This window comes from Strongylocentrotus purpuratus, unplaced genomic scaffold (assembly GCF_000002235.5).
Source record: "Strongylocentrotus purpuratus isolate Spur 01 unplaced genomic scaffold, Spur_5.0 spur5_scaffold_15, whole genome shotgun sequence".
In the NCBI taxonomy this organism is placed as follows: domain Eukaryota; kingdom Metazoa; phylum Echinodermata; class Echinoidea; order Camarodonta; family Strongylocentrotidae; genus Strongylocentrotus; species Strongylocentrotus purpuratus.
In genome coordinates this window covers 18,281,130-18,302,562 of record NW_022145600.1, presented here as the reverse complement: position 1 = coordinate 18,302,562, position 21,433 = coordinate 18,281,130, and the positions used below count along the sequence as shown (strand labels likewise).

Genomic DNA, 21,433 nt, shown 5'->3' with positions numbered 1-21,433 from the left:
CATGCCGGGGAGGGGGGAGGGGGGGGGAGATAAACTTCCAGTTAACAAGGAAATTGAAAGACAATACACTGATAAATGGTTTGTTTTTTTAAAGGCAAAATCCCTATCTCTGTTGAATCATCAGCATTTCCTTAAAGTACAAAGAGTCTTCTGTTCTCTCACATTTTATTCATGTTTTCATGATGTTTATGACAATTGGTGAAAGCTTGAAAAAGGAGGTCCAGACAATTAAAGACTGGTGGTGTTATAATGTGTGATCATCTACTTGCTATCCTTACCAGCCTAGATTTCAGAACACTTTTTGTTGGAGGGGGGGGGGGGGGGTAAATTTCATTTTCTGGGGAAAAAAAATAATGCGAGTCTGGTGATGTCACATGAAGACTATTTTGTCCTTTCTCTCTTTCTATGGTAGTAGTAGTGAAAATCAATAGTCTGCATACTCCAGGCTCAGTTAGACTCATCTTATTGCAAATGGGGGGAATAATGGGGCAAATGAGGCGGGAAATGGCTGGGAACCAGGCTACATCCCAACTAGAGCATGAACATCCAGCAATGACGAATGATGGCTGACCCATTTTAATAACAGATATATTCCCAATTAGCCATCCCCATATCCAATTTCGGACATACACGTACATACACGTGGGTCTTTAAATGTAATAACTGAGAAAAGGTCATCACTGAAGACTTGGGAAGATCTCACACCCGGCCACAAGGCCTTCAGGCCTGCACAATTGAAAGCACATCACACTGGCCCGAAGCTAACGGCACTCTCAAATGCAATTCTTATTTTCATATCTGGATGGATGTTCGATTTGAAATCTCATTATGATGGGGGGGGGGGGACATTTGTCATAAGTGATTTTGACCATATTGTTCAGTGTGAAATCATTTACATGTTCTCATGTTAACTTGTACAGAGGAAGTATTCAAACTGTAAGGATAGTGTACCTGTATAAATTGAAAAAATGTATGGGTTTTTCAATAACGGCTTCAGTCAAAGTGAGTGATTTCAGTATTTTACTTTAATATTGTTTACCTGGGAAGGTGGAACTGTCAACAAATGACAAATTGGTCGTTTGCAAGTATTCAAGTCATCAATTGCATGTGAACTATTGTCATGTGTGGTGTTCAGTTATTTAAAAAGACCCCTTGTAAAGGTTGGTACCATTTCTAGCTATTAAACCTTATTCAGTGGAAAATTGCTCTTACTTTTAAAAGACTGTGCTGGATCACATGAAAATGATTTGAAGTGCCAATTACCTCAAAACTTTCCTAACAATAATCTATGGAGTCCGTTGGTGCATTGTTTGCGCTTAGAGACTTCGGTGGTAAGCGCTTTATAAGTAACGTTTTTATTATTATTATTATTATTATTATTATTATTATTATTATTATTATTATTATTATTATTATTATTATTATTATTATTATTATTATTATTATTATTATTATTATTATTATTATTATTATTATTATTATTATTATTATTATTATTATTATTATTATTATTATTATTATTATTATTATTATTATTATTATTATTATTATTATTATTATTATTATTATTATTATTATTATTATTATTATTATTATTATTATTATTATTATTATTATTATTATTATTATTATTATTATTATTATTATTATTATTATTATTATTATTATTATTATTATTATATATTATTATTATTATTATTATTATTATTATTATTATTATTATTATTATTATTATTATTATTATTATTATTATTATTATTATTATTATTATTATTATTATTATTATTATTATTATTATTATTATTATTATTATTATTATTATTATTATTATTATTATTATTATTATTATTATTATTATTATTATTATTATTATTATTATTATTATTATTATTATTATTATTATTATTATTATTATTATTATTATTTTTATTATTGTTAAAACCGTTTAAAAATGCTTAAAATATAAACACTTTTGGTTTCTTGTCTTGCACTCAGAGGAGACGTGATGGCTCAGTAGTAGAGCAGTGGACTCGTAACTGCGAGGTCTTGGATCAAACCCAAGTAGATGCCCTAGTGCCCTTTGGTTAGGCATTAATCCTCATTTTAACAAGTTCCTCAGAGAGGACTTCAAGCTGTTGGTCCCCTGGTTGCTTACTTTATAAGCATGCAATTGCTTTCTTTACAGTCAGGTAAACAAAATATTGAAAACACATCAAACCAAACTCACATCCACAACAAAAAGTGATGTTTGCAGGGGGCAACCCAGCGTTAGGCTTAAGAAATGACCGCGGAGCTCAAAGCATTTAAAAGAATTCCTTCCTACCAGGTACCAATTTCACTACACCTTGGTTGTGAAAGGCAACTATGGATTAATAAACTGCTAGAGAACATTAGTGATGTGCCATCAATCTAGTAGTTAATATAATAAAATAAAATAATCTGATATTATGCAATCTTAGTAATGTATCCATGGGCAAAAATAGCTTTGACTTGCTTTTGTCATTTGCTGGTACTTAAAAATACGAACAGAAACAAAATGGAACAGCTTCCAACATACAGATAGAGGTGAATCTACTGGAAAGCAACTTTTAGCAGATCTCTCAGTTTTGAGGGCATTTTTAAAGCAAGCTACTCTTGAAAAATCGCAAACTACCTTCTGGCAATGGATTCCATGGCGACCTTCACCCTCTATGATTCTTCTCAAGAATTACATATCTGGGCCCCGTTTCATAGAACTCGTTATCAACAACCAATGCTAGATTTCTATGACAAATTTGCTCTCGGCCAATCAAATGCCACGATTTCAGTAGCTTATAACAGTAATTGTAACTAGTCATTGATTACAAGTTTAATGAAACAGGGCTCGGCTTCTATTATTCTGCTATTGATGGACTTACACACAAGAACAGACCAGACTCTGTATTCAAGCCCCCAGATTATAGTGCTTCATTTATATTAAGACGTGAATACTTACAACTTCTTTTAAGAATGTGATGGCTCTTTTCAGCTCCGGTTTCGTATCACAAAACTCCTTGAACAGTAACTCGCCGATGGGCTGCTCCTCACATATACTCTCATACTCTGTCAAGAGAAGAAGTCGAAATAAGAAGATAAAAACTAGGTCGCAAATTTAAGATGCTGTGGATATAAATTATTAGAAAATCTGATCATAGTAACATCAAAGTTAACCACGATATTCAAAATAAAAATGCAGTAAATTTTTCAAAATTGATGAAATTCTGAAGCATGATCGTATTTTTCCATTTGCCGAATTGACAAAGATAAATCAGGGGAATATTACTCTCTATATACATGTATATATTAATCTATACATCACAAAAGAATCATAAAGCATTCAACAAATTAACCATACAAAAAAAGTTAAAATCTGTGGCTTTTGGGATCATTTGAAGTTGAACTGTTGAAATCTATTGAAAAACTGTTTCAGAGACATTGTTTAAATTGCAACTGTCAGTCATTACTTGCAATAAAAAAATTAATACATAGGTATATGAACTGGTGGTAAGTCTTGCTTGTAATTGCATGACACATGAACACGAGTGGACTACTCTTGAATGATCATTGAAGCTCATAAAAATGCTCGCATGATGTTCATATGAAGGTTTATTCACTAGTAGTTGTTCCATTCATCAGCAGTCAAGGAGGATACCAGCACAAAAAAATTGTGCAGCCAAACTAAACGAGGGAAGTGCCCCTTAAATTTGTAACAAAAAATAGGTGCTCTCAAATTTCTGGGCTTTCTAGAGAGTGGGTATGTGTCACTGTTTCAGCATGGCTTGCATTTATGGAGTGTTTTGGCGCCATAGAGGTATGATACTCGTTCATACTGGAAGTACATGTGTACAATGTGTCTCTTCACCTGTAACAAGCAGCTACTGGAGTGAGAGCACCATGATATGCATGTCTAAGCGCTGTAAGTGACTCAAACATGCTGCATTATTCAACAACAAATGAGTCATCAAACTTAATATATGAGGTAAAATAGCATAAATTATTATCATCGAAGTAGCAAAATGATGAAGACTGCATTATTCTTTATCTGTTCATGAAAAATAGCATGGATTCTGCACAAAAAAAGTAAGGAATACATTATTATATATCCCTGCAAAAAAGGGATATGAATGTACACACATTCTTAAATTAAGGCCAACCTGCAATACCAATGCATGAATAATTACTGTCTTTAATTTATGATTATGATCTACATCACATAGAATCTGTTGAGTCCCTGAGAGACAACAAAAAACTTAGATGCAAGCTTTCAGCAGATGAGAAGAAGAAAAAAATCAAGTTTATGACTTGAAAGGAGATTTTTAAATATTTTTATAAAGAAAACTGAGAAGAAGCAAGTATATATAATTTGTTAAACTTACTTCCATAGAGAATTGAATCATAATATTTTCTTCATACTTTGACTGTCAATAGTAAGAATCGAAACGTATCCTCATTTGACCTCGCTCAACCCTTTCCATAACCATTACTTCAAAATTTGATTTAGACTTGGCACAGAGAGAATATTTAGGCTTACAGTCAATTGGTGCTCCCCCTTACAGAATGTACATATCTAAATCAAATTGAGTGGAAATTACTGCCTGGCAAAATGGGAGTGAACCAAATATATTTGACATTTAAAATACATTTGAAGGAGTGACCTTCAACCAGCGAACATGTGATAGAGCTAGAATGGCGATTTTTATGACTTTTCCAAATTAGGCTGATTTGGCAACCGTTTCAGGTAAATTAATGAGAACTGGGGCTGTGTATGCAATGTGCATGGATTTATTTGGCATTGGTTTAATACGTGGGGTAGCTTTTATGGCAGAAGAAGAAGGAGATACATTTGTGTCATCAAAGAATGGATGGATGGAAAAACGATTCTTTGTTTCGACCGCTGCAGTTTGATGGAGTTCAATGGAGTTTATAGCTCGCTGTGAATGACACTGGGAAGCAAGTGGCTCCTTTTTAATGGCCTGCGGTTTGTGAGCAGCGATCTAGACAAAAGGTGCAAAACTTATACTGCTTTTAAGAATTTAAAGGAAGAATAGCATCTCCTTAGAGCAAGAAGGGCAGTAACTCATATAATTTTAACACATACAGTAGTTAATGCCCTAACGGCTTTCAACAAACAAATGCACCATGTATCATAGACTGACTGTGCACGTAATGCTGGAGTATGTAAATTTACTCATTAATTTGAAGAGCAATGTTCCGGCAAGCGCTATTTCATGAAACCATTATCTTTGCTATTACTCAAATATTTTATATAATTTATTTGAATACTCTCTTTCTCTCTCTCTCTTACTCTCTCTCTCTCTCTATCTCTTCTCTAATGACTGAAACCATTAGGCAATGAAAATAATGTGCTTGGTATGGAAGGCCTATCAAATTGGCAACACTACCGTGAATGTAAACACGCTGATGTATGGGTCCACTGGTTGACTGCCTAATGGAGTGACCTACTTTCACCGCTTGCCCCGGAGATATAACAATGAACGAAAAGTGGATACTGGTAATGCCACTAGGATTCTGTTCACACTAAGGAAAAATTATTCGATCCTTGTATATAGAAACGTCTTTAATAAAAAAAAATTGTCGTATAGCATAAAGGGGAATACACAGGTGGAAAGTAGTATTAATAAGCATAAATATAGAAACATCGTGTGAGAAAAAAACATTTTTGAAGTGGTAAGTTGACAGCCCAGGCCTTAGAGACATTGTTGATGTATAAGCGCTATATAAAAGAGGAATATTATTATTATTATTAGCCAATCATTAGCGCATGCTCATGATGATTCCCAACCCAGTTAAGGCAATTTTTGTAGGATAGAATGTTTACATAAGTACTGGAACCTGATCACTTATTGACTTATCGTCCAAAAAGATGTTAAAACACTTGTTTTGCTATAAAACGTTTCATGATATGTTTCCTCCTAAAGGCGTTCAGGCTACAAAAGAGTCAAATGGTAACCCTATACGTTTATCATACAGCTAGTATATGATCAATATATGCTAGACTGAACAAGGGGAATTTCATTCTGATAGATAGACATACAGCATAGATTTGTTGTTTAGGTGTATCAATACCTAATATGAAATGTAATATTACTGTGATGCAACATATCAATTTGTTTTAGTTCTTTTGTTTTTCTTTCTTTCATAAAATACCATTGCGCCTTTATCTTTAATATACTACAAATGGTGCAATGTTTTGAATTTTACATTTACGAGAATGCGTGCCAACAAAACAATTATAACGCAAAGTAGGTTTAATAAAATGTAATAATATTTCAGGGTTTTGTTTGCAAACTATAAGTGATTTTTTTTTCCTTCTCTATTATTTTCAAACAGTACACTCTTAAGACCTGCACAGCATATGATTGTTTGATATTTATGATATCAAGAATTGTTGTTTGCATCTTCTTGATAGTGAATTATATATATCTTATTTAATTATGTATCTTTATTTATATGTTATATACCATGAGCTATAAATGAGGAGAGCCTTCTACAGAAACCCAATTTCTTTTAGTAATCCACAGGCATTAGTTAATGGTTTCTTTTCTTTTGTTATTAGGGACTTTTAGATTTGCACGTCGACATAGTGGCCTGCTACGTGTGACGTCCCACTGGCAGTGCCTTGAAAAGACATCACAGTGCCTTGAAAGGACGTCACACGTAACAGTCAACTATGTCGACGTGCAAATCTAACAGTCCCTAATGTATTTATTATTTGTATTTCGTTTACTTGTATTCTTTGTTATTATTATTAGGTTATACTCCTTTAAGTTGCCGGAAATGAAATAAAATGAAAAAGAAGAAAAATCCTCAATATTGTTTGTGACATTGTTTGGTGAAAGGAACAACGGCATTAACTCTTTGTTAAAGCACAAGAATTTACGCCCTTATGACTCTCGGCAGTAGACATGAAGATCACCCGTCATTTCAATGGGTGTATGAATAAATGAACAGGTAGGAGAGTTCACGAAGAGGGCTAGAGAGTTGGTAAGCCATCACCGATGCCTTGAACATCCACTGAGAACGAACACCACTGCTCAAGCAATGCTAATAGGCTATCATTGGACACACACGCTATACAGTATCATCATTCGGGGGATGCCAACTCCAATTCTATCTGTATCTATTTGTAAGTATCCATTTGTATCTCTTCGTCTCCCTACCCCTCCCATTGACTCTTCTGCTTGCTTGCTTGCAATCCCCCCCCCCCCCTCTCTCTCTCTCTCTCTCTCTCTGTACCTTTTAATCTCTTGCTTGCTCGCTCTCTCTCTCTCTCTATCACTCTTCTTTTCTTTTCCTTTCTCTTCATCCTCCCCCACCCCCCCCCCCTCTCTCTCTCTCTCTCTCTGTACCTTTTAATCTCTTGCTTGCTCGCTCTCGCTCTCTCTCTCTCTCTCTATCACTCTTCTTTTCTTTTCCTTTCTCTTCATCCTCCCCCATCCCCCCCCCCCCCTCTCTCTCTCTCTGTACCTTTTAATCTCTTGCTTGCTCGCTCTCTCTCTCTCTCTCTCTCTCTCTCTCTATCACTCTTCTTTTCTCTTCCTTTCTCTACATCCTCCCCCATCCCCCCCCCCCTCTCTCTCTCTCTCTCTTTCTCTCTCTATCACTCTTCTTTTCTCTTCCTCCCTCTCTCATCTCTTCTCTCTTATCCCATCTCACTTCTGTATCTTTCGATGTAATGGGTTTTTTTCTATCTACCGTATTCCAGACTTGAGAAAATTCTTATATCGAGTCCAAATGAGCTCATCTCATAACAGTTTAATGTCCTTCTCGTCCACGATCAATTCCTAACAAAATCTCAAAATGTCATATCCACTTATCCTCCATTCACTCTCTTAATCTCTCTCTAATAGTTAAAATCTGTTCAAATCCTGAATGTCATCTCTTTCTATTTCTCTCTCTCTCTCTCTCTCTCTCTCTCTCCCTCTCCATCCTCCAATACAATCAGTACATAACTTTGCTACATTTAAAGACTTCCATTCCTTATCCAAAATTCCAATTGTTTCTTTTTGCCCTCATCACATCATCTCTTCCTTCCACCTCCTTCCTCCAAGCCTCCATCCTCCTTCCCGTTGAGATGAATTGAATTCCACAGCGCTAATGCTTGCTGTTATTCACTGACTTACGACTAACTTACATCCATTATTTCAGCCTGTAGCTTTGGAGTAGGCAGCTTCTTCGACACTCTCTCTCTCTATCTCTCTCTCTCACTCTCGCTTTTCCCCCCAGCTTCCCAACCAACATCATGCATGTGTGTATATCGTATCTGTGTGTGTGGGGTGGATGGGCGCCGATGCATCCATCTACATGTGACTCCGATGGATGATACCGTATCGCCGAGCGTGCGTGCGTGTGTGTGTGTGTGTGTGTGTGTGTGTGTGTGTCGTATATGTACTGTATGTTTAGATAGCAGTGATGATTTACAACACAAGGAGATCACGATAATATATCTCATCATATGCTTCCCTACTAGCATAGAAGCTAGAAGGAGAGTCTCCCCGTCTCCTACACCCGGTGTCTACAACAAAAATCAATTGCATCAAATCACGCCACGCAAGTTTGACCAGAGATCAAGCCGCGCGCTCGGCTGCACATGGGATAACTCTCTAGAAAGAGATGAAGGAAGATTCATGCATTGTACACAAATTTAGATTGCATCTTGCAAAGCCGAATTGCTTTAGTTTTTAGACCATATTCCATTACGTGGTACCACCCCGATGGATTCTATTATCTAAACTCGTCTGCTGCTAATCAATCCAAATTTCAACTGTGAATGAATATCCTTGTATATTGGATTTTTATGCTTTCTGAAAAAGAAATGCATGCAATTACATCATAAAATAATAATAATAGTGGGTTCTTGTATAGCGCTCATATACATTTCATATGATTTTTTTAAATTACACTTTAAATCTCCTGGTATATATCTATTTCTAATTCAATGACTTAATTGAAATTAAAAATCATGTTATTGTAAAATTAATTCTAAATTACATTTCACGACTGGATTCTTTTTATTCATTTGTTTTAATGAATAATTACAGTAAATTTGAACGAAACAAAGATCTCAATATTTAGGGCCCACTGAATCAGTGGAGTTAGATAAACCAGGTTTGAATTAGTCCATCTTATGAGATAACAAGTACAAGCCTAGAATAGAATGGCACATGTTTAAAGAGGAAGCAGCATATTTAAAGTGAATTCTACCCTAATAGTTCAGATGGTTTTTATTAAAAGCAGATAATAATTGAACCAGATCAGAGAAAGTTTGAAGAAAATCAGACAAAAACAAGATATATTCAACAAATTTTGAGTTGAAATCAAGCAAAATTAAATATCCAATTCAGTGATGCACTTCTTGAGGTCCTGCCCCATTCGCTCTGCACTAATAATCATACATTTACATTTACATGTATGTATGTATACATGCACTCAATTACTACAGTGTGTTTTAACAATCTCTCTTTAATAAATAAACATTGTTTTTATCAACATTTGAAAAATGGATGTTCATAAAAAAATGTTGATACAAAGCAAATGGAAATAATGCTTGAAACATATGTCACGGAGGTGCCAACTTCCATTTGATCGATTGCATCTTTAGTTAAAATTAATACTTATTTTTCACTTGAGTTTTCTCATACTTTCTCTAATCTTATGCTGGACCATCCATCTGGAACACTCTACCACAACACCTCCGCCTATGCAGTACAGAAGACACTTTCGAAAAGAAACTTAAAACCCAACTCTTTCCATCTTGAATCCATTATATAAGTTTTGAGTACCGTATTTGCCGGCGATAAGGCCACAGCGCTGCATAGGCCGCATCCCCAATTTTGACATTTAAAAAAAAAAAAAAAAAAAAATTGAAAGAGGCGTGATTCGAACTCTTGCGTACAAATGTAGAATGCAACCCAAATCACCGCCTTAGACCGCTCGGCCATCCCGTCCTTGATTCTATCCTTTGCAGCTTTTTCTTGTGTATATATTTGTATATAGCTCTATGATTGCGCCATAGCTTTGCTCGCGCAAGCTAGAGGATTCAGGTTGCTTTAGCTATGGCAAAAACTTAAATCTAGATCTACCAGTAGAGTTTAGTTGGTAAGTTATGAATTTTATTTACGAGATTGACAAAACTTTGCCCTTTTTCATTTAAAAAATATAACAAATAATTGTCTGTAAAACATGTATTATTCCAGACTGTTATTCTAGAAATGTCCTTCACCTTTCATTGCTGTCCCATATGTACAAATTCGTTCTGTGTTTCATGGTTTTGACTTAAAATTTTTAATATTTTTTTTACTCTTTCGCCGCAAAGGCTGCACCTAGACTTTTTGAAATTTTCTCTTCCAAAAATACTGCTGCCTTTACGCCGGCAAATACGGTATCTAAATTTGTTTTTGTTCATAATATCTCAATTACTGTTCCTTATTTGATTGTTATGATTTGTATGTTTCTTTTCTGGTGTATTAGAGCTCTGATCAGTTGGTCTCTAGTAGCGCTCAATAAGAATCAATTATTATTATAATTGTTATAATCTGTTTTTCTCATTTGTTTGCTTTGAATAAAATCAACTTCATGTCAATGTCAGGGTGTAGTCGGTGGACTCCCCTTCTTTTAATTAGTGACTAGATTATATTAATACAAACCTGCTATTTCTGTTGGGCGTTGGCATTCTGTTATGTGAGGGAACTTGAGGATCTGTCGCCACTTTTTACTCCGGCCTTTGCGTTTGCCACCACCACCTGAGGGAAGAAAGAAAGATAAGAAAAGAAGTTAGTTTTAAATGTCACAGAAGAGTGTGTTCACATGGGACCATCTAGTTGTAATCAAAGTCCCACTATTAAACATTACAGCACTGAAACAACAGCTAAAAGTTTTTAAATACACCTTTTCATTCCACTGCATGCATGTTTTTCAACACTCGTATCTTCAAGAGAAAAAGTTGATGTATAAGATGTCATTTGTTTCATAAGGAATACACGGGTGAAACGACATTACCTATAATAACATTTGCTCAAGGCTTCGATTCATCACATATACATGTATACGTGCAGGGTTAGGGTCAGAGTTGTAATTGGGTTTGGGATAGGTTGAGGTTTAGGGTCAGGGTTAGGTTTAGTGCTAGTGTTTGGTCAAGGGTTGACTTTGGGAATTCTGTAAAGCATTAGTATTAGTCGCACTGACGGGACTGACCCCGAACTGACTTTTAAATGGCAACTGGCCGGAATGCTCCCCAGGTAGTGGAGAATGTGCATACATTGTGTGCGGGTAAGCCTGAATCCGATGACCAGGATAATAATATATACTGCGCCTAGAAACAAAGTATTAGGCGCGTTATAAACGTGATGTATTATTATCATTATTTAGTCATCGGTCATTCAGCTCAGGGTAACGTTATTTTCTGATCGGTTTCTGGTCGGTCTGGTGTTAGCCTTGTGGGTGTGAATAGGGTATACATCTTGGACAACAACCATGAAGCAAATGTCACTGGAGCACATGTCGAAGAACTGAAAATGAATGCGGCTTCTACTCATATAAACCCTACCCCTAACATAAAACCACATTTCATTACACCCCTCCCTTTTTGGTTTTGCCAAACCCATGCCACCCGACCCTACTTCATCTCATCCCACTTCACCCTACCCCGACCAGGCCCCACCCCTTCTCAGTTTTCATGACAACAGCTGTATTCAGAACAGCACCAGGTGAACATATGGACTCCCGTCTCAGGTTTGTGAAGGTCAAGTTTACTCAAAGGTCATTCTGGTGCAGGTGCAAGGCTGCTAAGCACCTGTTTCTCTTATAATCTGACTGGAAATGTTTAAAGATAAAGTCAAGTTCTGCATGGTCATGTGCTCGCATCGTGAAAGAAAGTGTCTGTGAGCAAGTGGAAAAGGTTATGTAGCCCATTCATATTTATGTATACTGTGAGGTTTTGGTCTTTTGGAATCATCAAAATAAAATGAAATTGATTTTGTCTTGCTGACAGTTATATGCACTTAACACAGATATGTGTAAATGGGACTGCACAAACTTGTGGCATGAAAGGTTGATCCTAAAACTGTACCTATATTTCTTATCATATTTCCAACATGGAAGTACCTGAAGAGCATTTCAGGGGATACTTCTGGTACCGGTATATTCTTCTACACCAGAGATCACAACCAAGTGTGTACCTTTCCAGAACTCAACATTCTCTTTATGCATACAAGGTGTAGAATCCTGGCTTTGGTTATAATAGGAGCAGAAAAATGAGAGTACTAAATTTACTAAATGTTTCATATATTTAGAATACCAGTAACTTTTAGACTTCAAGGAAGACAGTTCCATTATCAAAACTCAAATTTATATATTATTGTAAGTATCAGAATTAGAGGATTATTTCGAATCATTGGGTCAACACGTTGGGTTGCATTACCCGACCTTTGTGAAAACACACCCCTTTAATCACAAAATGTTGGGGGTAATGTTTATGAAATAAGCCCCTCGCATCTACAAATGGTCCTGTCAGATTTACCAGACACTTTGTTAGATTCCTACGGCAAATCTATAAAAGGTAGCATCCTCAACGTGCATCTCCAAATGATTTTCCATTTTCATTTCATGAAAGGTTGTGTGACGTGACCATCCGAGCAGACACGATAACCCGATGATTCAAGGTAAACCATTTTAGAAGGCATGATGACTTTTATGTCAGCTAGATGATTCCCAATCTTTGCCCCAAATCAATGATATCAGATAATCTATAAAATATGCAGGCACTTATGATAAACGTGGCTTTCTATATAGACATACATTCAAACCTCTCCCTCTCTCTCTCTCTTATCTTCACCTTCTTTCTTTTTTGTTCATGGATATCAATCTTCCTTCCCCTCCATTTTCTCTCTCCTCCTCCCTTCTGTTTTAATCCTGATGGGATTAATTTCCACTTTAACAACACCATACACATTCAGCCCAGTGTGCAGAAAGGTTAATTACGCACACGAGAGATCTACCATGTATTCTCTGCGCTAATTAAGCTGTAACAGTATACATCACATGTGAAATACTAATTGAAGTCACATCCATCACGACACCATAAACTCTACATTAATGGCGCAGAGTAACTCAGAAGCTGGGCTGCCATGATCACATAAAAGTAACAACAGTCACTATATACCATCATCCTCTACAGACTACAGACTACATACATGTAGTCACTCAAAAGCTATGATTTCAATACCCCAAACTAAAATGCTAATCCAGTCAATATATACCATCATCCTCATACTATAAAGAGTCACTAAAAAACTATGATTTCCCTGTCCCAAACTAATATGCTAATTAATTGAAGTCACAACAGCCAATAAACCTTATCCTCGACAGACGACAAAGTTTTCTTAACCAGACCTTCTAACGGTTAAACGAGAGTGCCCATACAAGCATGAATATTCAAACCTTTATCTTAATTGATATTGATAGTGTCTTAATTTTCCTTTAATTTTTTATATATTTTATGACAGTTTATAAATATTAAAATTAAGAACAAAAAGTGTCCACTTTTTTCTTCTTACAGAGTATAATTTGTTAACTGTACCTAATAACAATAACGCAATTTGCTAATTTCTGAGCCTGGTTACATCATGGGTGATCACCATCAAATTCTCTTTTAATTATTTACACCACTGAATGATGGGCTTTCCACGAGACGCGATCTCCTTTTTATGCATCGTTGTCGTAAAGTAAAATGGGTTTAATTGGAATTTGCCATGCATCCCTTGATATTGGCAAAGGTTTTCATTGTCGGGTCACCTTCAAAGATGGATTAAAACCTGAAAAAAGGAGAAAAGCTATAAAAACAAGGTAGGTCGTGTGTATTGGATATTTTCAGAAGTACAATAGCTTTTACTCCACATGTATTATGTATATTATTTTCATTATGTTTTGATCCCATTCATCAGGGAGAAAATATTCCATTGGTATGCATACTACCTTATATTCCCATTTTATCTTATTTTCCTCACAATCTATGGTCGAAACTGCTTTAGCAAATGGCTTTATAAAAATGTTTGTCTTGGTTTTTGTTCATGAGTTCAAGTTCACTGATGCCACTGCCCACACAATTATTAAATATCCATCCATCTCTATATCACTACGTGTCTCCTTCACAACACACCCTCAAGGCAATCATCTAATTGATGGGGCCAGCTTTCAGCAATTTACCTCATCTGATTCGTTCATGGATCAAGGCCTCAAATGGCAAAGAAAAGTGCTTTCACATGTCTACATAGACACTTTCTTCATTGAAAATGGGAATTTACGCTTGATTGATTACAACTTTTAAAATATACAACTTTATTAAGTTCATTGGATTTTTCTCAAAATTTCAATGATCCGTTTCTCCCATGTTTCTGCTTCCATTACAACCAACTTAATATCAGATTTGACTTCCATTTACGGGGTATTTGCACATTTTTTTTTTTTTAAAGTGTAGTCCAAAGAATAATAGGCAACAAATGCAAACAATTAAGGTGATATAAATTTTTTTATCAGGTAGAAACATTTTAGGATAAATGGAAGAAGAAAAAAAAATCAAATTTGGAAAATTTCCCCTTCTGGTCTTTGCACCAGCCAGCATAATTTTCTTGAGTGTATACCGGTAATGTACTTTTTCTTATAACGTTAACCATTTTACATTGTAATTCTAGGCGTGGTTCTGTGACACAAGTGAATTTTATCAAGGAAGGAATTCATAATTCATGACGTCTCCTGTTCAGTTTTATAATCGTTCAGGTGGTGGAAACGTGTGATGGAAGTATGGATACTCTGCTATTTATTGGCTCGTTACTCCTCTTCCTGTTAGTGTATTTCTTCTCCTTTTTTTTCTTCTTTCTGTATTTGTCTCAAATTTTATTGACCTTGTATACAATTATTTGTCGAATAACTGCCCTCTTACATTTGATTTTGTACCTCTCCCTAAAGTAAACATATTCGGTCCATGTCTCCCAGGAACCTATTCTTTACAAGCTAAGCTTTTCTATAAGTTCCTGCACTATACCAGTTTTTTTTACTTCTCTCATCTGGGTTTTCATTTAACATTATAATAGTTGTCAAACACATTTGGTGATGTATGATTTTGAAGTCTGATTAATTTGTCAATTACTATAATCAATTTTTTTTTTTAATTACGAAACAATGTCTTTTATGTGTATTTTGTTATCTGTATTGAATCTGCATGTGAAATGTGAAATCGATAAACTCAAACTCAAACTCAATGAGTCTGTGCCTCAAGACTAGAGGATGTACAATGTGCAACCAGGAAGTGAAATCTATTAAAATGTGCAAGCATAGAATTGCAGTTTTGGGGAAATAGGACCGAGATCTTCCTCCTCCAAAAATGTTATCTTAAATTGAATAAAAATGGATTAATGCCAATACATTTCTATTCCAATGTAACCTTGCTAAAGCCTTGACTTAACACTAAATGAAGAGGGAAAATCAATAGCATTATTATGAACTCTTTGTATCGTATCGTCATTAATGATCTAATATAGCCAGCCCTTACCACTATCTAAATAAAAAATTATCAACTGAAAACATTCAGTTCCCTCAGAAAAAAACACTGGCTCCGTGTCTGGGTTATTCAAATTGATTTCTAGATCTCACTAAGCACATACCGGTGTGTACATTAGTAAATGAAGTTTAGGACACATTGACAGGAAAAGGGAAATGCAGTCATAAAAACAAGGCTCATTTTAATGGTTACAAGTACTTCCTATTAAACCAAAAAGAGCTTTCAAATACGTAACAATTTAGTCCAGACATTTCAGGCACAATAACAACCAGCAAAGTTGACATACATAAAACAAGTGTATTTAATTTTGCTTGAGGTTTGTATGACTATGAATGATGTGTATCATCCATACAATGTAAATACCACAAATTTCCATTGTTAAATGAACAATATGAACCTTAAGAACCTTGAGATATTATTTGCATTCTATTTTTGGCTCACAACTGTACTTGTAAATACGTTACCAAATGTAACCTGAAACATTGGCCAACAGGCATCTTAGTTTGCAATTAATAAGAGATATAAATTCTTTCAATTATGTCCATCACACTCACAGGCTTAGGGTAAATAAAAGTTGTGCTTCATGAATGTAATATTCATGTCCTAAAACATACATAAGCTGCATTTACACTTTCATCATCACTTTCACCAACACCATCATCATCACTATCACCAACACCATCATCATCATTATCATCCTCATTGGTATCACCAAGTAGGGTCCATGGGATCACTATCATCATTACAAGCAGCAGCAGCATCACCACTACCAATAGCTATTAGTAGCAGTATATCATTTCCTGATTAGATATTGTATGTGTACATGTAATCATTCTGTGTGCTATCACCTAGTCAAGGTGTGGTGAGTTTCCATTATCTCGCTGAAGCCAGGCAAACAAGCAGAATGAGATCAAACTGCAAAGCTTAGTCATGTGAACACAACAGCAAGCATTCACGGGAATCATCATTGCCACCACCACCACCATCATCATCATCATAATCATCACCGCCATCATCTCTATCATATCCACCACTGACAGGCAACAGCATCGTGCCGTTTCTCTTTTTGAGGGATTACAGTTAATCATTTCCTAATTATATTCACTATGTGTGCTTTTATACAATCAAGGAGTGATGTGTTCCCACTATCTCACTGATTCAAGGCAGAGTAAGATCAAACTGCAAAGCTAAGTTGTGTTAACACAGCAACAAGTATTTATGTTGTTTCTAAATGAAGAAATCTTTATAACAGGGAACGTATTCAAATTTAATAATATATAAGGAAAATATCGGTCAATATTACCAAACGTGAATATTATGAATATTGTAAATCAATCAACAACACATCCATCCAGTGAGGACAAGGCTATAGCTTCCAATTGCTCACTCCCCGATGATAAAAACAATCTATTTACGATCACAGGCAGGCAATATGAAAGGTATGGAAGAATATGATATCATAAATAAAAGGGTCCCTGGAAAAACCTACACTGAGATACAAACACACAATGCTGGCACACACATGCACCATTATACATGTATCTGCATCAGAGTAGATCACGTGTCATTTCATGGCTGAAATGATGGTCGTATCAATGGCATTATAAACAGAAAACGTCACAACTGGCATTATGAATTGCAAACAGCCATCTTGTTTCTTTGTCTCGCATTTTTAAGTGCAGAAAGTTTGAATTTTATCGGGAACGTTTCTTGTAAAAATAAATAAAGTCATCATTGAAGGCAGTATTATGATCACAATGACTGAAGAACTATTCAAATACATTTTGACAATAAAGTCAGGGAAAGCGACAAGTGCATCCCCACCCCCCCCCCCTCCCACACACACCCCTATATCTGCATCGGAGTACATGTAGATCATGTGTCATATCCTTGCCATGACAGGGAATATTCACAATTTATACACAACTCTTTGATATACCTATAGATACCATACACCAGCCTGCCATACACATTTGATTTTTTTTGTGAATGAATGTCGATCTATGGAATATCGGGCCCATTTACACAGACCAAACACCATTTATTTTTTGGACTGCCATTTTTAATACTAGAAAACATTGGTGTATGCTCATTCCCATTTTTGGGTGACCAATAAACAGAATCATCCGCAGATGTTTCAAGAGCGGGCATTAAAAGTGCAAAAATCAGTCAAATTTCTGCCAGCGTTAAAAAAAAAACACTCCGGAGGTGGATTTTCAATTTTGTTTTTTTGTCATGTTTGCCAGTAGTTGCTTAGAAATTTCTGACGAAAAATTGAAATGTGCAGTGTAAATGCAACTAGTCTCCATCTTATGTCAAATCCGTGACAAATCGAGGTCGACAATGTGTGAAGTTGAACAACAGCTGCACTAATATAGTGCAAGCTAAAAAAACATCAGTTTTTCACACATTTCAGACTCTTGTTGGAAGTTGCTAGGCAACTAGCCATGAACGCGACAAAAAACCCGACTCTGGAGTGTGTTTTTTTTAAACGCCGGCTAAAGCTCCACCAGTTTTTGCAGTGTAAATGCTTGCGCTCAGATCAACATTGAACTATTCCGGCATTTGGTCACGTGACTCTCCTGACTAGCTACAAGTGGAGCATGCGCACAATTCACCAAAGAACAACAACAGAATTATTAAAAAGACTGATGGGGTTTTTATGGGCTTTTCCAGTACTGTAACAATGTAAATGGGCCTTTTACATCCATAAAATGAAAACTATGCCTAATCCATTACTGTGAAGGGCATTTTGAAAAGCAAAATCATTGAAGTAGCCCCTCCCTCTATATATATCTCTCTCTCTCTCTCTCATTCCCCCTGTCCACACACAACATTTTCCATGATTAAGCGTGATTACCTATACCGTTTCGCAATAGGTACATGTATACAGTTTTGCGAAAGTTATACAATGAAATTGTGTGTGTGGACGCTCACTAACGATACGTCGTATAACGAAACGCAGGTTTAGGCATCTTTTCGAACTAGAACTCAATAAAGTATCACGCCTAATCACGCCTAATCACGGAAGGTGTTGTGTGTGGACGTAACTGGTGTAACTAGTGTAACTAACTGGGCGGGGCTTAACGTGACCTCGCACGAAAGGAGACCTGACCTCTCATTTCCGCTTCCATTTCATGACCGCAGTAGCAAACTGCGCACATATACGACATTTCGCTGTATAGTTTCAGGATTACTTTCTTCTGTGTGTGGACATCCTGGAATTTATACGATGATTCTTTATACGACGTTTCGTTATAGAGTTTCGGGATAAATTGTTTTGTGTGTGGACACGCTGATTCTCTCTCGCATTCATTCTCTATTGATGTCTTAACATCTGTAGGAGCAATAAACCTTGAGACCATTCAGCTTTACAAGCATTTGATTCGACTACTTTGACATTTACAGAACATTCTTATTTGTACTGCAAAGTTAATGTTAAGTGGATGTCATACATGCTTTATCATCATTGGTTAGAGTCCACAATGTATCCTACATAACAAATGATCTTCAATATATTTGATACAATACTGATACACTAATAAAGAAAAAGCAAGAAGTTAATCTAAACCCCAAAAAAACATAGTCTGTGATCACTCTCCAGACTTTTATATCCATACTACAGAGCTCCTCATTTTATTACAGGCTTTGCCCTTTTCTGCTTGTGAAGATTCCTTTGACCATCAAGTGACCAGGAATAAATAGACCCGTCTCCATCAGCTTGAGATTGCCAAATAACCCGTTATTTTAACTATCCCGATCACAGATTATCCAGCTAGTTTGCGTCTTCATCAGCCCGCAGTTGTAATTAGCGGGATATTTGGTCATCCCAAGATATTGGGCTACATGTAGTTTGCAAAATATCCCGCTATTTGTCCGGTGCGTCCTCACCAGCCCGACTATGTGCGATTGCTGAGCAAAATATCTTGAGCTAATTTCCCGAGCTCAAATTTCAAGTTTCGAGGTCGAGTCTAGAGCTGATAAAGATGCGATTTGTAACTTCTGGCTTATTTCCCAAATTAGAAATAGCGGGCTATTTGGCAATCTCGAGCAGATGAAGACATACCTAATGTGACTGCCCCCACTCCTAAAAGTATGGAACACAACCACCCCACCAGGTGATCCAGGGCTCTTTTGATTTTGACTTTTGATTCAATGAAAGTTGTTTTTTCCACTTCATACAGGCACAGTATACATAGATGTTGTGTATACAGACTTTTGATTTAAAATAGTATTTTGAAGAAGTTTACATGCAACATTACATAAATCTTTTAAGAATTATGTTAGACAATATTATAAGGATAAATCTATGTGATGGCTTACAAGTGCTATTTGATGCATACATTTCTTTAAATCCAAAGGCAAAAGTGTTGGCTTTATTTTTGTTAAGCGTCCGGACACACAAACCTCCCTTCATATTGGTACATGACTGTATCACTTATTATGCAGATGGCATGACATTCAAATCTGTATATATACTGCAGTATCTGCAAAATAGCCACCAATTTTTTTCACTTTTTATCTCTTTTTATATTTCAGAGTTCTAAAAATAAGTTAGTTCATTCATAGGTATATCTTTATACAAAGAGAGCACTTTTAAGAGCAACTTAAAGAGAAGGTTGAGTTCTGGGAAGAGGTGAAAAATAATTTGTGATCGTTATCATTCTTATTATGCAAGTGTGGAAGAACATCAGATAAGACATGTTCCCTGAAAAGCATGGCTCTTCAAGTGCCTTCATATTCTAAATATGTCATGTTACATCGTAAAACTCGGGGTAGGATTTTTACGCCACGTGTTCGTGTAGTCCCATATACATCTTTCTGTGTACAGTGTTTGTAACTTTACCAAGACTTGGCCAAATTTCTTATAATTTTGATGATTCCAGAACCTTGCAATACACACAAATTCTTATATGCTAGATGATCAACCTATTTCTGTTCGATTCCACACCGTTTCTTTCACAATGCAATCGCATGACCAGAACTCAACTTCATCTTTAAGCCTCAGAATAATTTGTTGATAATACATATGTCAACATGTTACTGAGATATGTATAAACATACATGTACAATATTTAAACATGACAATACATAGTGTGCGTGTCTTTAAAGATCCTTTGCAAGACTTGTTTCTGTTTTCTTTTTGTGCAGTGTTAGCATTTTACTTTTTAAAAAATTAAAAATATGCAAAATCAATGGAAATATTTGTTAGTTGAGTGTGTAAAATTCATTTTAAAATGTCAAAACAAAAACAGTAAGTTGGAAAAGAAATTGACACCAAAGTAACCAAAGTCCATGACCCAAAGAATATTTGTTAGTTGAGTGTGTAAAAATCATTTTAAAATGTCAAAACAAAAACAGTAAGTTGGACAAGAAATTGACACCAAAGTAACCAAAGTCCATGACCCAAAGAATATTTGTTAGTTGAGTGTGTAAAAATCATTTTAAAATGTCAAAACAAAAACAGTAAGTTGGACAAGAAATTGACACCAAAGTAACCAAAGTCCATGACCCAAAGAATATTTGTTAGTTGAGTGTGTAAAAATCATTTTAAAATGTAAAAACAAAAACGGTAAGGTGGGAAAGAAATCAATATCAAAGTAACCAAAGTCCACGACCCAAAGAAGTTAGAAAAAAGACCAACTAATATGGGTTACGTATGAAAGTTTAAACTAAGGAGTGATTACAGATGAAAAGTTCATTTGACTATTACAGTCACCAAATATAACTGACATTGATGAATGCGGTAGCCATTAGATGTGTCATGGCTTTGGGATAAAATACTTTCCTCTTTAATACTTTGATATGTTAAGATTTAATTTTTTTTTTTTTTTTATATGT

The 21,433-nt window shown here is 35.6% G+C and overlaps 1 protein-coding gene across 1 annotated transcript in view; it reads right to left on the bottom strand.

Moving 5' to 3' along the window:
* LOC756375 (G protein-coupled receptor kinase 5) overlaps window positions 1–16,642 on the bottom strand; it is a 45,456-nt gene extending 28,814 nt beyond the window's left edge. Inside the window, exons 1-3 of the mRNA XM_030985977.1 lie at window positions 16,549–16,642; window positions 10,686–10,799; window positions 2,975–3,081 (exon numbers count right to left, since the gene is read on the bottom strand). Coding sequence (XP_030841837.1) covers window positions 2,975–3,081; window positions 10,686–10,799; window positions 16,549–16,642 — 315 coding nt within the window. The remainder of the gene's footprint in view (window positions 1–2,974; window positions 3,082–10,685; window positions 10,800–16,548) is intronic.
* Window positions 16,643–21,433: the final 4,791 nt, after the last annotated feature.